This window comes from Nyctereutes procyonoides, unplaced genomic scaffold (genome assembly GCF_905146905.1).
Source record: "Nyctereutes procyonoides isolate TBG_1078 unplaced genomic scaffold, NYPRO_anot_genome, whole genome shotgun sequence".
In the NCBI taxonomy this organism is placed as follows: Eukaryota; Metazoa; Chordata; class Mammalia; order Carnivora; family Canidae; genus Nyctereutes; species Nyctereutes procyonoides.
In genome coordinates, this window is record NW_026575035.1 from 21,073,744 (window position 1) to 21,087,563 (window position 13,820).

Consider the following 13,820-nt stretch of genomic DNA (forward strand, 5'->3'; position numbering starts at 1 on the left):
AGAGATCAACATAACAGAGAGCCAAGTAAGATTCTCCGGTACCGGCCACGGCCCACCTCTCCCAGGGCGGAGAAGCGATTTATAGCTACAGGCTCTGTCTACACGAACGCCGGAGAAAAACACATGCACCTTTCTTTGAAAATGGCTTGCAATGTCCTCCGTTCCTCAATAATCTGGGAGTGATGGAAAGCCTAGACTGCAAAATAAAGGCTAAACTTTATGTCAGCCGCACATCTTTGTTCAAAGGGAGATTTAGTTTAAATCGGCAGCTCCCTCGCACTCGGAGGCCACCCCGAAGCCCGGACCGAGAGGAGGCGGGGCCGTCCCGCGGCTCCGCAGCCCGGAGCCCCCGCCTCCAGGGTGGCCCCGCCTCCAGGGTGGCCCCGCCTCCAGGGTGGCCCCGCCTCCAGGGTGGCCCCGCCTCCAGGGTGGCCCCGCCTCCAGGGTGGCCCCGCCTCCAGGGTGGCCCCGCCCCCTCGCGTAACCCGGATACACACCCACGCTCCCCTTTCACCTCGCCGCCGTGGGCTAACGTGGAGGCGGGAGCCGCGGACCGGCCGAGGAGCGCCGAGCGCGCTGCCCGGGGCAGTTGGGCGCGCGGCAGGGCGGCGGTGGGCTCGTCGGCGCGGCTCGGCCTTGCCCGGGAGGCAGCGAGCGATGGGGCGCGCGGGCGCCGGCGAGCGGACGCCAGTGTAGGACGCGCGGCGCCCGGCCCGGGAGCGCGGCGAGGCAGGCCTGTGAGGGCCGCCGCCCGGAGCGCCGGCCTCCCGCGCCATGGCGCCGATGGGCATCCGCCTGTCCCCACTAGGGGTGGCCGTGTTCTGCCTGCTGGGGCTCGGCGTGCTCTACCACCTGTACTCGGGCTTCCTGGCCGGCCGCTTCAGCCTCTTCGGCCTGGGCGGCGAGCCGGGCGGCGGCGGGGCGGCGGGGCCGGCGGCCGCGGCCGACGGGGGCGCCGTGGACCTCCGCGAGATGCTGGCCGTGTCGGTGCTGGCGGCCGTTCGCGGCGGCGACGAAGTGCGGCGCGTCCGCGAGAGCAACGTCCTCCACGAGAAGTCCAAGGGGAAGACGCGCGAGGGAGCCGAGGACAAGATGACGAGCGGGGACGTGCTGTCCAACCGCAAGATGTTCTACCTGCTCAAGACCGCCTTCCCGAGCGTGCAGGTGGGTGCCGCGGGCGCCGCGGGCCGGGCCGGGCCGGGCCGGGCCGCCGGGCTCCGCGCCGGCCCCGGCTTGGCAGAGGCGGAGATTGAGACGCGGCCGCGTGGGCGCGCGAGGTTGGCGGGGCGGACGCGGCAGGCGGCCCGGCCCTGGCCTGGCCCTGGCCCTGGCCCTGGCCCTGGCCCTGGCCCTTCTGGCGCCTCGCGGCTGTGTGTCCGCGCTTCGTGCCTGGGAGCTGGAGCTCTGCGTTCTGGGTGGGCCTCGGAGTCAGGGCTGTGGAAGTCAGCTCCGTTCCCTTCGGCAGGCCCTTGTCTAAAACGAAGGGGCACGCTCGCCCTCCTGGCTGTAACTGCCGCAGGGCTGGGGCTGCACCACACACGTTTTCCGCCATCCTCCCCAGGAGCCCATAGAGGCCCAGAACCGTGGGAGTCTTGCGGTGCAGCTCTTCCTTGGCCGGGCCTCCGGGGGGCAGGGGGCATGCTCATGCTTCACTCCAGCTGTGCAGTGACCTCTTGATGGCATGCATTTGGGGGGCCCTTCAGAGAAGTGTGTGGAAGTGTATTTCCCAGCCGCTTCATTTGAGCCATCTATCCCGTATTTTCTGCAGAGAGAAAGAATTGAACTTTTGCCTTTTATTTGGGTAGGTTTCTGGGAGAAGGAATGGACATTTTCTTAGATAAGTCCGGAATTTTTGAATTTGTTATTGATACTCTTTGAATTTATGTTAGTGGAGAGTTACTGTCAAATGAATAGAACTTTAAAAACGTGTTGTGATTCCAGAGGAAGAGCTTAACATGGCATGGCGGTGCTTTGTAAGTGTCCGTGTTCACTCACCTCACAGTAGATCTTAGCTACTGGGGGAAAAAAAAATTGTTTCCAGTGGAATTCTATTACTTAGATAAACAGTGAAATCTGAACCCCAGCTGCTTTGAAAGGTATCTGACCTTTTACTGTTGTTCTTGGAAGACTTAGGAGAATACTATTGTAGAATTTACTGATCTTGTGTAACCCTCCCTCCGGTCTATCATATTACTGCTTGGATTCTCTTTTTTCCTCTCTCTGCCATTTTTGCTTACCTTCTTTTTTTCTTTCCTTTAAAAAATTTTTTTTTTGCAGGAGGAAGGAACATCGGATTCATATCATGAGCTGCTGGCAACCAGATGTAATTGACACGAGAATTCTCAAAACACTGAGCGCTTTTCTTTTGCCCTACTCTGCTTTATCATCACAAATAATACTTCTTTCGTGTTTACGTAAATGTAAGATGTGCTTCTAAAGCATTTTCTTTCGCCAAAACACCCGTTCTTAAGAGTTGTGGAAGAAACAGTTTCAGAGAAGTTGAGGTAGTATAGTTACAACAGTAGAAACGGTAACCATTTCTTGAGTGTATTTTAGGCACCCAGATATTGGACACACAGGACTTCATTTGATCGCCATGGCAACTTTAAGAAGTAAATTTTAGTTATGCCAGTTTACAGATGGGAAACTTGAGGCTTGTGACACTCCAGAGTTTATATGAATGATCTAATTCTTCATTTTAGCCAGCTCTTTAGGAGGCTACTTAAAGTTTCCAGTATAATTTCCTGGGGAAAGCATAAAATTGTGGAAGGTTAAAAGCAGTTATAGTAAAATATATCAAACAGAGTTGAATTTCTTGTTTTAAAGATAAAGATAAAAATACTCTTAAGTACCAAAAACACGGAAGTGTGTGAATGTGTGTTCACATGTGAACTCCACCCCACACCTACCAAACCTTTTGTTCTGGGTAACTTCCACAGGATTCTGCATTTGTTTTCTCACTTACTAGCGAGCGCTAATAGCTGAATAGCTGCCGAGGGTGGTGAGCTGTATTTTATTAAACGTAAAAGCTAGGCTTTCAGAATTGCAGATGTTGAAGGCTCTGCCTTTATGTGAAATAAATAAAATAACTTTTTTTCTTGTGACTGTTTAAATGTTCACATGTAGATCTTTATTGTTGGACTTTGGCTGGAATAGAGGAGGTTATGTTCATTTATACAGTGTCAGAGTAGGGTGGTGTCATGTTGAGCCGCCTCCTTTTATCAATTTGTTGTTATACTAGAGGCCAGATATTGTCATTTAAGTAGAAACTCAGCCCTGGATTCTTCCTGTCTTGTCCCCCAGCACCCAGAATACAGTTTTAACTGTCTGGTTGTTTTTGAAGTGTCACCTGGATTTTTTTTGGTAAGGAGTTTAAGTCAAATCCCACTCCGTTTACTTCTTTATGGAAAGTTAGCATTGAGAAGCCACAGATACTTCTTTTATTCTGGTGCCCAGTGCAAGTAAAGGAAAAGGTCTTCTATTTTGTCCCACAATTTTCGTGTCTAGAATCAGAGTCTTGAGCTCTCCTGATGTTTACTTCTCAGTACAGGGATATACCAGGTGTATATCTCTATACATTCTGGAGTACTCAAGTGGGAGTGGTTTTGCCCTCAAGGGACATTAGGCAAAGTCTGGAGATTTTTGCTTGTCACAACTGGGGGTGGAATGCTATTGGCATCTAGTAGGTAGATTGTAAATGGCCCACAATGCACAGGACAGCTTCCCATAACAGAGAATGATCCTGTTGTCATTTGGTGCCCTGGTTGAGAAGCCCTGCTCTGCAAAAGTGAGTGTTATCCTAAGAAAACTCAGATTTGGCTAAAATCCCTGGATTTCCTTTTGTCTTCAGCCTTTTTTAGGTTAGGGATCTGTGGAGAGTGCTCAGGGCTGTCTTCCTCCTTTTCCTAAACACTCTGCCTATGCTTGATTTTGTTATAGGAGAGTGATAGTAACTGTAATCATTTGTGTAATACTGTCTTTAATTATATCCTCTGAATAGTGATGAAGGTTTTTTTGGAGTGGATTTCGAGCCGCAGAACAGACAAACTCGAATTTATACTTTTAGTGTAACATACAGGGAACTCTAAATCGTGAGAGGCTTCTTGTCCTCGACTTCACTTGTTCAAAATTTTTTACTTTGAAAATGATTCATTATATTTGAAGTTAAATCATGGTACTCCAGGCTGGTAGGAGTCTTGGGTCTATGCCTCCCTTGACCCCTACGATGGGAGTTAAAGCTCTTCTCTCAACTGAGTGTTCATTGGAAAAGTTTGAGAAGTCCTAATATAGTGCTAGGAACACTTACCTGGATATCTTGTCCAGCAATCCACCTATGTGACCCTGACTGGTCATTTTACTTCTTTGAGCTATAGTTTCCTTTTCTGTAAAATCTAGATAACTAGTAATTTGATTATTAGTGCAGACATAAGCATCGGAGACAGAAAACGAGGTTGAAAGGAGTTGGCCCATTAGAAGTGGTAGTATAGTAAATTCAAGTGTCCTGGTGAATCTGAATCCGATGCACAATGGGGGAAATTACTGTGGAAGAAATTAGGAACATAAGCAGGGGCTGGATCATATGACAAGCTCAAAGAGTTTTGGACCTGATCTTTAGCTTAATCCTAAAGTACTAAAGAAGACCGGATTTATCTGACTTTTCTTGAAGCCTGCAATATGCCATACTTTGGGCTCTGGGCATTTGGAGGTGGATGAGACCAGTTAGGAGTATGCTAAAATAGGCTGTGCAAGAGATGAGGACCAGAACTCAGGCAGTGGGAAAGTCATACTCAGTTTGGTTTATTAGCTAACATTTATTTAGCTCTCAGTAAGTAGCAAGCCCTGAATTAAGCTTTTAAGCTTTTTATTAATGTTATTGTACACTTGACAACAGCCTAAGTGCTATTGCCTCCATTCTGTAGATAAAGAAATTGAAGCCTGGAGAGGCTAAATAATTTACCAAACTTTAGACAGCCAGAAAATAATTTTAGGGGGATGCCTGGGTGGCTCAGTGGTTAAGCATCTGCCTTCCGCCCAGGGCATGATCCTGGAGTCCTAGGATCGAGTCCCGTATCGGGCTCCCTGCATGGAGCCTGCTTCTGTCTCTGCCTATGTATCTGCCTCTCACTCTCTCCGTGTCTCTCATGAATAAATAAATAAAATCTTAAAAAAAAATAATTTTAAGCTTGCAGAGAGATAATTACTTAATGGTCTGAGAATCCTCATAGGTCTGTTTAATTCTACGTATAAAGCAGTATAGGAGGTGTAACCACAGTGTACTTTTAACTAGCGTACAGTATTTTGAATGATTGGAAGGCCTTAGGATTGATGCTTGGAGAATAGTTTGGAGGAGGAAGTTAACCAGTTAGGAGGTTTTTTTTTTTTTTTAATAATAAATTTATTTTTTATTGGTGTTCAATTTGCCAACTTACAGAATAACACCCAGTGCTCATCCCGTCAAGTGCCCCCCTCATTGCCCGTCACCCAGTCACCCCCACCCCCGCCCTCCTCCCCTTCCACCACCCCTAGTTTGTTTCCCAGAGTTAGGGGTCTTTATGTTCTGTCTCCCTTTCTGATACTTCCCACACACTTCTTCTCCCTTCCCTTATATTCCCTTTCACTATTATTTATATTCCCCAAACGAATGAGAACATATAATGTTTGTCCTTCTAGGAGGTTTTTTCAAGAGAGATGATACATTTTAAACTGGGGGTGTGTTTTTTAGAGAAAGTAGAATTGGAAAGAGATGAGAGAATTTCTAAGGCTGTTACAGAGATTACCCCTCTATATCTGACATTCACAATTGGTGTTTTGCTGGAGGTGAAGAAGAGTGAGGGATACATGTCCGGGGGTGGGGGGGGCAGATTATGAATGCTATCTTAGACTTAATGAAGTTAGAGTTGCCTTTGATATGGCCAAGGGGACATGTTATAGGGGTATTTGAATATATGGGTCTGAAGCTCTGAAGAGACCTCTGAATTGGAAATAGGAATTTATGACTCATTGTTGCAATATTATTTGAAACCTATTGTGGACAGTATTTCTTATATAAAGAGTATAGTGTGAAAGGGGAAGATAAAGTGTCTAAGGCCAAGGATAACAAAGATTGAAAATAATCATTTAATAATAATAGCAGCTACCCTTTATTAAGTGCTGACTCTGTATTAGCACTATGCTAAGCTTTTGTTTGTTTTATCTATTTTATTTCATTAATTCATCCAGAAAACTCAGTAAGAAGATATATTTATCATCTACTTTTAGCAGCTCAGAGAGATTAGCTTAGATAAGTCACATTCCCAATAAATTGAGAAGCTAGCAATGACAGAACGTACTCTTAATAATGGTTCTGTATCGTAAATGGTGATTGGTGAACTTTGAGAGCTTGCCTGATGGCTTAATGGAAAGGGAGCAACATTGAAAAAGATAGGAGGGGGAAATGGATATAGTAAAGACAAGGCTCTCAAGAAATCGGACTTCTAGGGAGCATGGCTGTTGTCTAACATGGGACTAAGAGAAGTTTCTGTGGAATTTTGATTTTTTTGGTCTTGTTTTTAAGATGGAAGACACTACAGCATGTTTAATTATAGGTATATATGTGAAAGATATTTATAGGTACATAGTAAAACGCTTCTGTAAAGGTGGAAGAAGACACGTAGAGTCATGTTTATCCATTTAGAAAATTGTTATTGAATGCCTACTGTGTGATAGGCGCAGTGCAAGGCAGTAAATCTGAAAACTTTTTTTTTTTTAATTTTTTTTTTTATTTATTTATGACAGTCACAGAGAGAGAAGGAGAGAGAGGCAGAGACACAGGCAGATGGAGAAGCAGGCTCCATGCACCGGGAGCCCGACGTGGGACTCGATCCCGGGTCTCCAGGATCGCGCCCTGGGCCAAAGGCAGGCGCCAAACCGCTGCGCCACCCAGGGATCCCAAATCTGAAAACTTTTTATGATAGTATGATCTATGGAGAAATGCAGTACTTGGTACCTTCTTAAGGCATTAACCAAAAGCTTCTTCAACCCCAAAGTAACCGAACTTCATATGGATAGTATTAATTGTGTTTGGAGTCTTGATTTCCTATTCCTCAATTCCTGTTGAGGACTGAGGCAGATAGGCAGTAGCAATGAGGGTGGGAGAGTGGATTGAACTGAAATGGTTGGGGAAAGAGATGAAAGTACATTGGCAAAGAATAATGTTGTCAATGTAGAAGTATTTATTCAACACCTACTGTGCCAGGCACTGGTATAGGCAGTGGGATGTGGCTATAGTCTGAAGGAAATTGTGTCTTTACATTTCTAAAACTTACATTCTGTTGTGTCAGGATAGATGGTACAACATGTGAACAAATAAACTGATTTTAGGTACTGATAAGGTTTTTGAAGAAGAAAAATGAGACCATGTCAGAAGAGTGAGTGGAGGTTTCTGCTTTGGCTATGATAGTCAGGGCAGACCTTTGTGTAGCACTGTCATTTGAACTGAGATCTGAATGATAAGAAGCCAGCCATCATGCAGAGATTTGGGAAAAGTGTATTTGAGCAGAAGAGTACAGTAAAAAGGCCCTGAGGTCAACGGGCCAGAGAAGACAAGTCTGGAGTGTAGTAAATAAGGGTGCAAATAGAGAAAGGTTCCTGGGACCAGATCATCCAGGCCTTACTTAGTAGGTGATGACAAAGAGGCTGGATTTTATTTCTGTGTAATGAGAAGCCATTGGCAGGTTTTAAGCAGGCAGTGACAATAGTATGATTTAGAAAGACGGCAGGTTGCTGGGTTGCAAAGGGAAGCTTCATAAAGGCAATAATTATGTCCATTTTGTTCATTATTTTATCCCAGTGCCCCAAACAGTTTAGAATGTGGTCATTAATAGTTGTTGAATGAGTGAATGGATCAGTGAATGAATTATAGGAGGCAAAATTAAAGGCTATTTTAGAAATCCAAGTGAGAGATAGATGTTTATTTAAATCAAGATTTGCTTGGTATACCTAGTTTTATGCAGTTAGAATTGGGAGATAGAATTTCTAGGACTTAGGACTGGTGAAATGTGGAGAATTGAGATAGACTTACTGATTTGATCTTGCCAGCTGTTTATAAGGCTGTTTCCATTGGTGTGGATAGTGGATTCATTCAGTTTGTAGATGTGTAATGGTAGTGGCAAATTACAAATAGCACTTATTGCAAAAGTAGATGAGGACATTGTGCTGATGTTCTTATTCTCTTGCTCCATTTGTTTCTTCCTCACCTGACTCTCAGTGAAGATGTTTTCGGATACAGTACTGTAATTTGTTAGGTCGTACTACATTGAAAGGATATGGAGAAGCTGAGTAGTTAAATTTTAGGGAAAAATCTTAATTATAAAAGCACAGTAGTAGTTGCTACCCAGATTTGGCACTGCCATTTTTGTAAACTATATGGGTTTGTAATTTGTAAACTACTTTGTAGCTTCTGGGAATCACATCTGTTGTTTTTTAAATTTATTCTCTGGTATTTACATGGTGTTTACTCTTTCATTCATTCATCTGACATAGCCTAGCATTGTATTAAGTGCATGGGCTCTAAAGCCAAAATACTTTAAAGTGATGTCTGCAAGATGATAGAATAGGAGTTCTCTATTGTCATTTCCTCACAGGACATTGATTTTGAGTCATTCACAGACAAGAGCTCCTTTATAGGAGTCTGGGAGTCTCGCAGAGAAGTTAGAGAGAGAAAAAAAAAAAAAAGAGAATTTTGGGAAGAGATGCATTGATGAGAGTTGAGGAACATTGTCACTTTGCTTGCATCACCCCTCCATCAAGATCAGTGCCTGAAGAGACCCCTGGATCCTGCAGTTTCACCCACAGGAGTGTGCAAGTGAGTATGTGGCTTTCCCAGCCAAGCAGGACACTGCTCAAGAAACCCACTTCTGTCTCTTGTCACCTACATTACTGAAGTGATCCCTAACACTGAGGAGTTGGGAGCACAGAGGCTGTGGGAGCACATAAACCAGGGCTCAAAACTCCAAAAGGATGCTACTTACCTCATAGACACTCATCAGGAAGGCTGCCCAAGAGCCACTGGATGCCTCACCCTCAGATCGCCTCAACTGGCTCAGTCACCCCCAACACTCTATGTGTCTTGCCCAAACACACCCTACTGACCCATGTTAGTGCATGCTCCTGTAGATGGTGAGACTGAGCCTTTGCAAATGGCTAGCAAATAAGTGCAGAAAACCACCATAACTGAGGAATTGGGAAAAGGCTTATAAACTTATGCATTTCAGGGTACCACCTTAGAGAAAACAAATGGGAGGCATCTGGCATGGCATTAATGGGATTGAGATAAACCACAACAAAATTAAGGAAATAAGCATTGCCAAAGGAACATAATTTCCTAATAACTGATCTTCTTCCCCCCTGCAAAATGGAGATCTTCAAATTGCCTATCGAAGAATTCAAAATAATTGTTTTAAGGAAGCTCAGTGAGCTTAAGAGAACACAAACAACTTAGAGAAATCAAGAAAACAACACATGAACAAAGGGAGAGATACAACAAAGAGAAGTTTAAAAAAAAATTTTAGAAATTTTAGAGCTGAAGAATACAAGAGAAATCAAGAAAACAACACATGAACAAAGGGAGAGATACAACAAAGAGAAGTTTAAAAAAAAAATTTAGAAATTTTAGAGCTGAAGAATACAAAATGAAAATGCAATAGAACAAATCTACTTGATCAAGCAGAAGAAAGAGTCTGTGAACTCAGATGATTTGAAATCATCCAGTCAACGGAGAAAAAAATAAATAAAATTAGTGTGTGCATTATGGGGCACCCTCAAATGTAACTATTTACATTTTGGGAGTTCCAGCTAAAGAGAAAAGGGCAGAAAGTTCATTTAAAGGAATAGTGGTTGAAAACTTACCAAATCAGGGGGAGATATAGGGACATCCAGGAAGGTGAAGCCCAAAGGCCCATAAATTCAACTCCAAGAGGATTTGAGATACATTTTTAAAAAACTGTCTAAAATCAAAGACAATTTTGAAAGCAGCAAGAGAAAAGAAACTCCTCTGATATAAGGGAACCCCTGTAAAGCTATCAACAAATATTTCATCAGAAACCCTACAGGCCAGGAGAGAATAGGATGACATGTTCAGAGTTCTGAGGAAAAACAACAACAAACCCAACCCTTCCAACCAAGAATACGTTAACTTGCAGCATTCTCCTTCAGAAATGTAGAATAAAATAAAGACTTTGCCAGACAAATAAATGCATCACTACTAAACCCGCCTTACAAGATATGTTAAAGGAAATCCTTTAAGCTGAAATGAGAGGATGCTAAATAGTAATATGAAAACAGGGTATAAAATTCACTGGTAAGTGTATAGGGAAATTCAGAATATTCCAATAGTGTATAAAGCATTTAATGAATATAAAAGTTAAAGGACAAAACACTTTTTAAAAAAGTGTTTTTAACACTATAGCTACAAAAATTTGTTTATGGATACAGAATATAAAAAGATGTAACATCAAAATCATGAAATGTGGAGGGAGTAAAGAAGGAAGAGTTTATATGCTATCAAAGTTAAGTTGTTATCAACTTAAAATAGACCATTATAACTATAAGATATTTTATGTAAGTCTCATGATAATTACAAAGCAAAACCCTCTGATAGACATAGACAAAGGATACCACCATGGAAAATCATCGAATCACAGAGGAAGAAAGCAAGAGAGTAAGAAAGGAACAAAGAAGCTACAAAAAGCCAGGAAACAGTAACAAAGTGGAATTAATAAGTCCATACTTAACTAATAATTGAAATGTAGGTGAACTAAATTTTCCAATCAAAAAACAGAGTAGGTGGGATGCCTAGATGGCTCAGTGGTCGAGTATCTGCCTATGGATCAAGGTGTGATCTCAGGGTCCTGGGTTCAAGTTCCACGTTGGGCTCCCTTTTGAGGAGCCTGATTTATCTTGTCTCTCTCATGAATAAATACATAAATTCTTAAAAAAAAAACCAAAAAACGGAATAGGCGAACGGATTTAAAAAAAAAAAAAACACTCTATGCTACCTGTAAGAAAAATACTTAATTTTTGCAGACACACATAGGATCAGAGTGAAGGGATGGAAAAAATATTCCATGCAAAGGGAAACCCGAAAGAGAACAGGGTGGCTATACTACTATCAGACAAAGTAGACTTTAAGTAAAAAAGAAGGGACAAAGAAGGTACTATGTAATGATAAAAGGGTCAATTCATCTAAATGATATAACAGTTGTAAACACATATGCACCCAAAGTCAGAGCACTAAATTTATTAATCAAATATTATAATCTGAGGACAGAAACAGATAGCAATGCAATAATAGTAAAGACTTCAATACCTCACTTTCACCAATGGATAGATCAATTTAACAGATCACCAATAAGGAAATACTTCAAACTGATACAAGTGTCAGATATATACTAATCATTTGATCCAACAATAAGAGAATACACATTCTTCTCAAGCTCCTATGGAATACTCTTAGGATAGATCCCATGTAAGGCCAGAAAACAAGTCTTAACAAATTGAAGATTAAAAATCATATCACAGGTATTTTTTTGACCAGAGTGGTATAAGACTAGAAGCAACAATAGGACAAAAGCTGGAAGATGCACAAATATGTGGAGATTAAACAATATACCCTTGAACAACCAATGCATCTTAGAAGAAACTGAAAGGGAAATGAAAAAAAAAATGTTGAAATTAACAAAACTGGGGGTGCCTGGGTGGCTTAGTTGGTTAAGCATCCAATTCTTTATTTTGGCTCAGGTCATGATCTGAGGGTCCAGGGATTTGAGTCCTGTGTTCAGTGTGGAGCATGCTTAAGATTCTCCCCTCTCCCTTGGCCACCTCCCCCTCTCTCTGTCTTTAAAAATAATTAACTAATTTACAAAAATAAAAGTACAGCATGCCAAAACTTATGGGATGTAGCAAAGGTTCTATGAAATTTATAATGATAAATGCTTACATTGAGAAAAAAGAAAGATCTCAGATAACCTAATTTATACCTTAAGGAACTAGAAAAACAGCAAACTAAGCTCAAAGTTAGCAGAAGGAATGTAATAACAAAGGTCAGAGCAGAAATAGTCACTAGAAAAGCAATTGAAAATACCAACTAAGAGCTGTTCTTTTTTGAGAAGATAAGTTTGAAAAACCTTTAGCTAATCAAAGATGAAAGGATTCAAATATATAAATTCAGGAATGAAATCATAAATATTACACCTGATACTGCAAAATACAAATGATCACTAGAGACTACTTATGAACAACTATAGGCCAATAAATTGGATAACCTAGAAGGGATTAATTCTTAGAAACATACAACCTACCAAGACTGAATCATGAAGAAATCAAATACCTGAACAGACCTGTAAAAAGATTGAATCATTAATCAGACTTCCCAGTAAAGAAAATCCCAGAGCTAGATATCTTCGCTTGTCAATTCTATCAAACATTTAAGGAAAATTAATACCAATCCTTTTCTGGATGCCTGGGTGGCTCAGTGGTTGAGCATCTGCCTTCAGCCCCAGGGCATGATCCTGGAGTCCCTGGATTGAGTACCACATCAGGCTCCCTGCATGGAGTCTGCTTCTCTCTCTGCCTGTGTCTCTGCCTCTCTCTTTCTCTCTCTGTCTCTCATGAATAAATAAATAAATAAAATCTTTAAGAAAAAAATACCAATCGTTTTCAAATTCTTCCCCCAAATGGAAGAAGATGGAAGACTTCCAAACTCACTTTATGAAGCCAGCATTACCCTGATAACAAAAACAATGCAGGGACACTATAAGAAAAGAAAATTCTGGGCCATTCCTCATGAACATACATGCAAAAATCCTCACAAAATACTACCAAACTGAATTCATTAGACATTTAAAGGATCAAACACCATGATCAAGTGGGATTTATCCCTGGGATGAAGGATGGTTTCCATATATGCAATTTGATCAATGTGATATACCAACAGAATGATAGATAAAAATCATTTGATTACCTCAGTATAAAAATGTAAACACAAAAAGCATTTGACAAAATTCAATAATTTTTCATGATAAAAACTCTCAACATAATAGGTATAGAAGGAACATACCTCAACATAATAAAGGCCGTATATGACAAGCCCACAGCTACCCATTCATGAAAATCTAAAAGCTTTCCTTCTAATATCAGGAAAACAAGGATACCCACTCTTAGCATTTCCACTCAACCCAGTCTGGAAGTCCTAGACAGAGCAGTTAGGTAAGTAAAAGAAATAAAATGCATCCAAATCAGAAAGGAAGAAGTAAAATTATGTGCAGATGACATGATTTTATACATAGAAAACTCTAAAATTTTTAACAAAATACTATTAGAATAATAATAACTAAAGTTGTAGGATACAAAGTCAACAAAAATCATTGTTATTTCTATGTATTAATAACAATAAATATGAACTATTTGAAAGGGGAATTAAGAAAACAATTCCATTTAAAATAGGACCAAAAACAATAAAATATTTAGGAATAAATTTAACCAAGGAGGTGTAAAATCTGTGTACTGAAAACTTAAGTCAGTGATGAAAATAATTGAAGAAGACACAAATAAATGGAAGGGTGTTACATGTCTTGGATTAGAAGAATTAGTATTGTTAAATTGCCTATGTTGCCCAAAGTAATCTACACATTTAGTGTAATCTCTGTCAAAATTCCAATGGCATTTTTCAAAGAAACAATAAATAATCCAAAATTAACATGGAACTACAAAAGACTCAAATAGCTTGGGTGCCTGGGTGACCCAGTCAGTTAAGTGTCTGTCTTTGGCTCAGGTCATGATCTTGG

At 41.5% G+C, this 13,820-nt stretch overlaps 1 protein-coding gene across 1 annotated transcript in view; it reads left to right on the forward strand.

Annotated features, from left to right (window-relative positions):
• Nucleotides 1–515: 515 nt before the first annotated feature.
• BPNT2 (3'(2'), 5'-bisphosphate nucleotidase 2) overlaps nt 516–13,820 on the forward strand; it is a 38,842-nt gene continuing 25,537 nt past the window's right edge. The window contains exon 1 of the mRNA XM_055318332.1: nt 516–1,164. Coding sequence (XP_055174307.1) covers nt 775–1,164 — 390 coding nt within the window. The 5' untranslated portion in view covers nt 516–774. The remainder of the gene's footprint in view (nt 1,165–13,820) is intronic.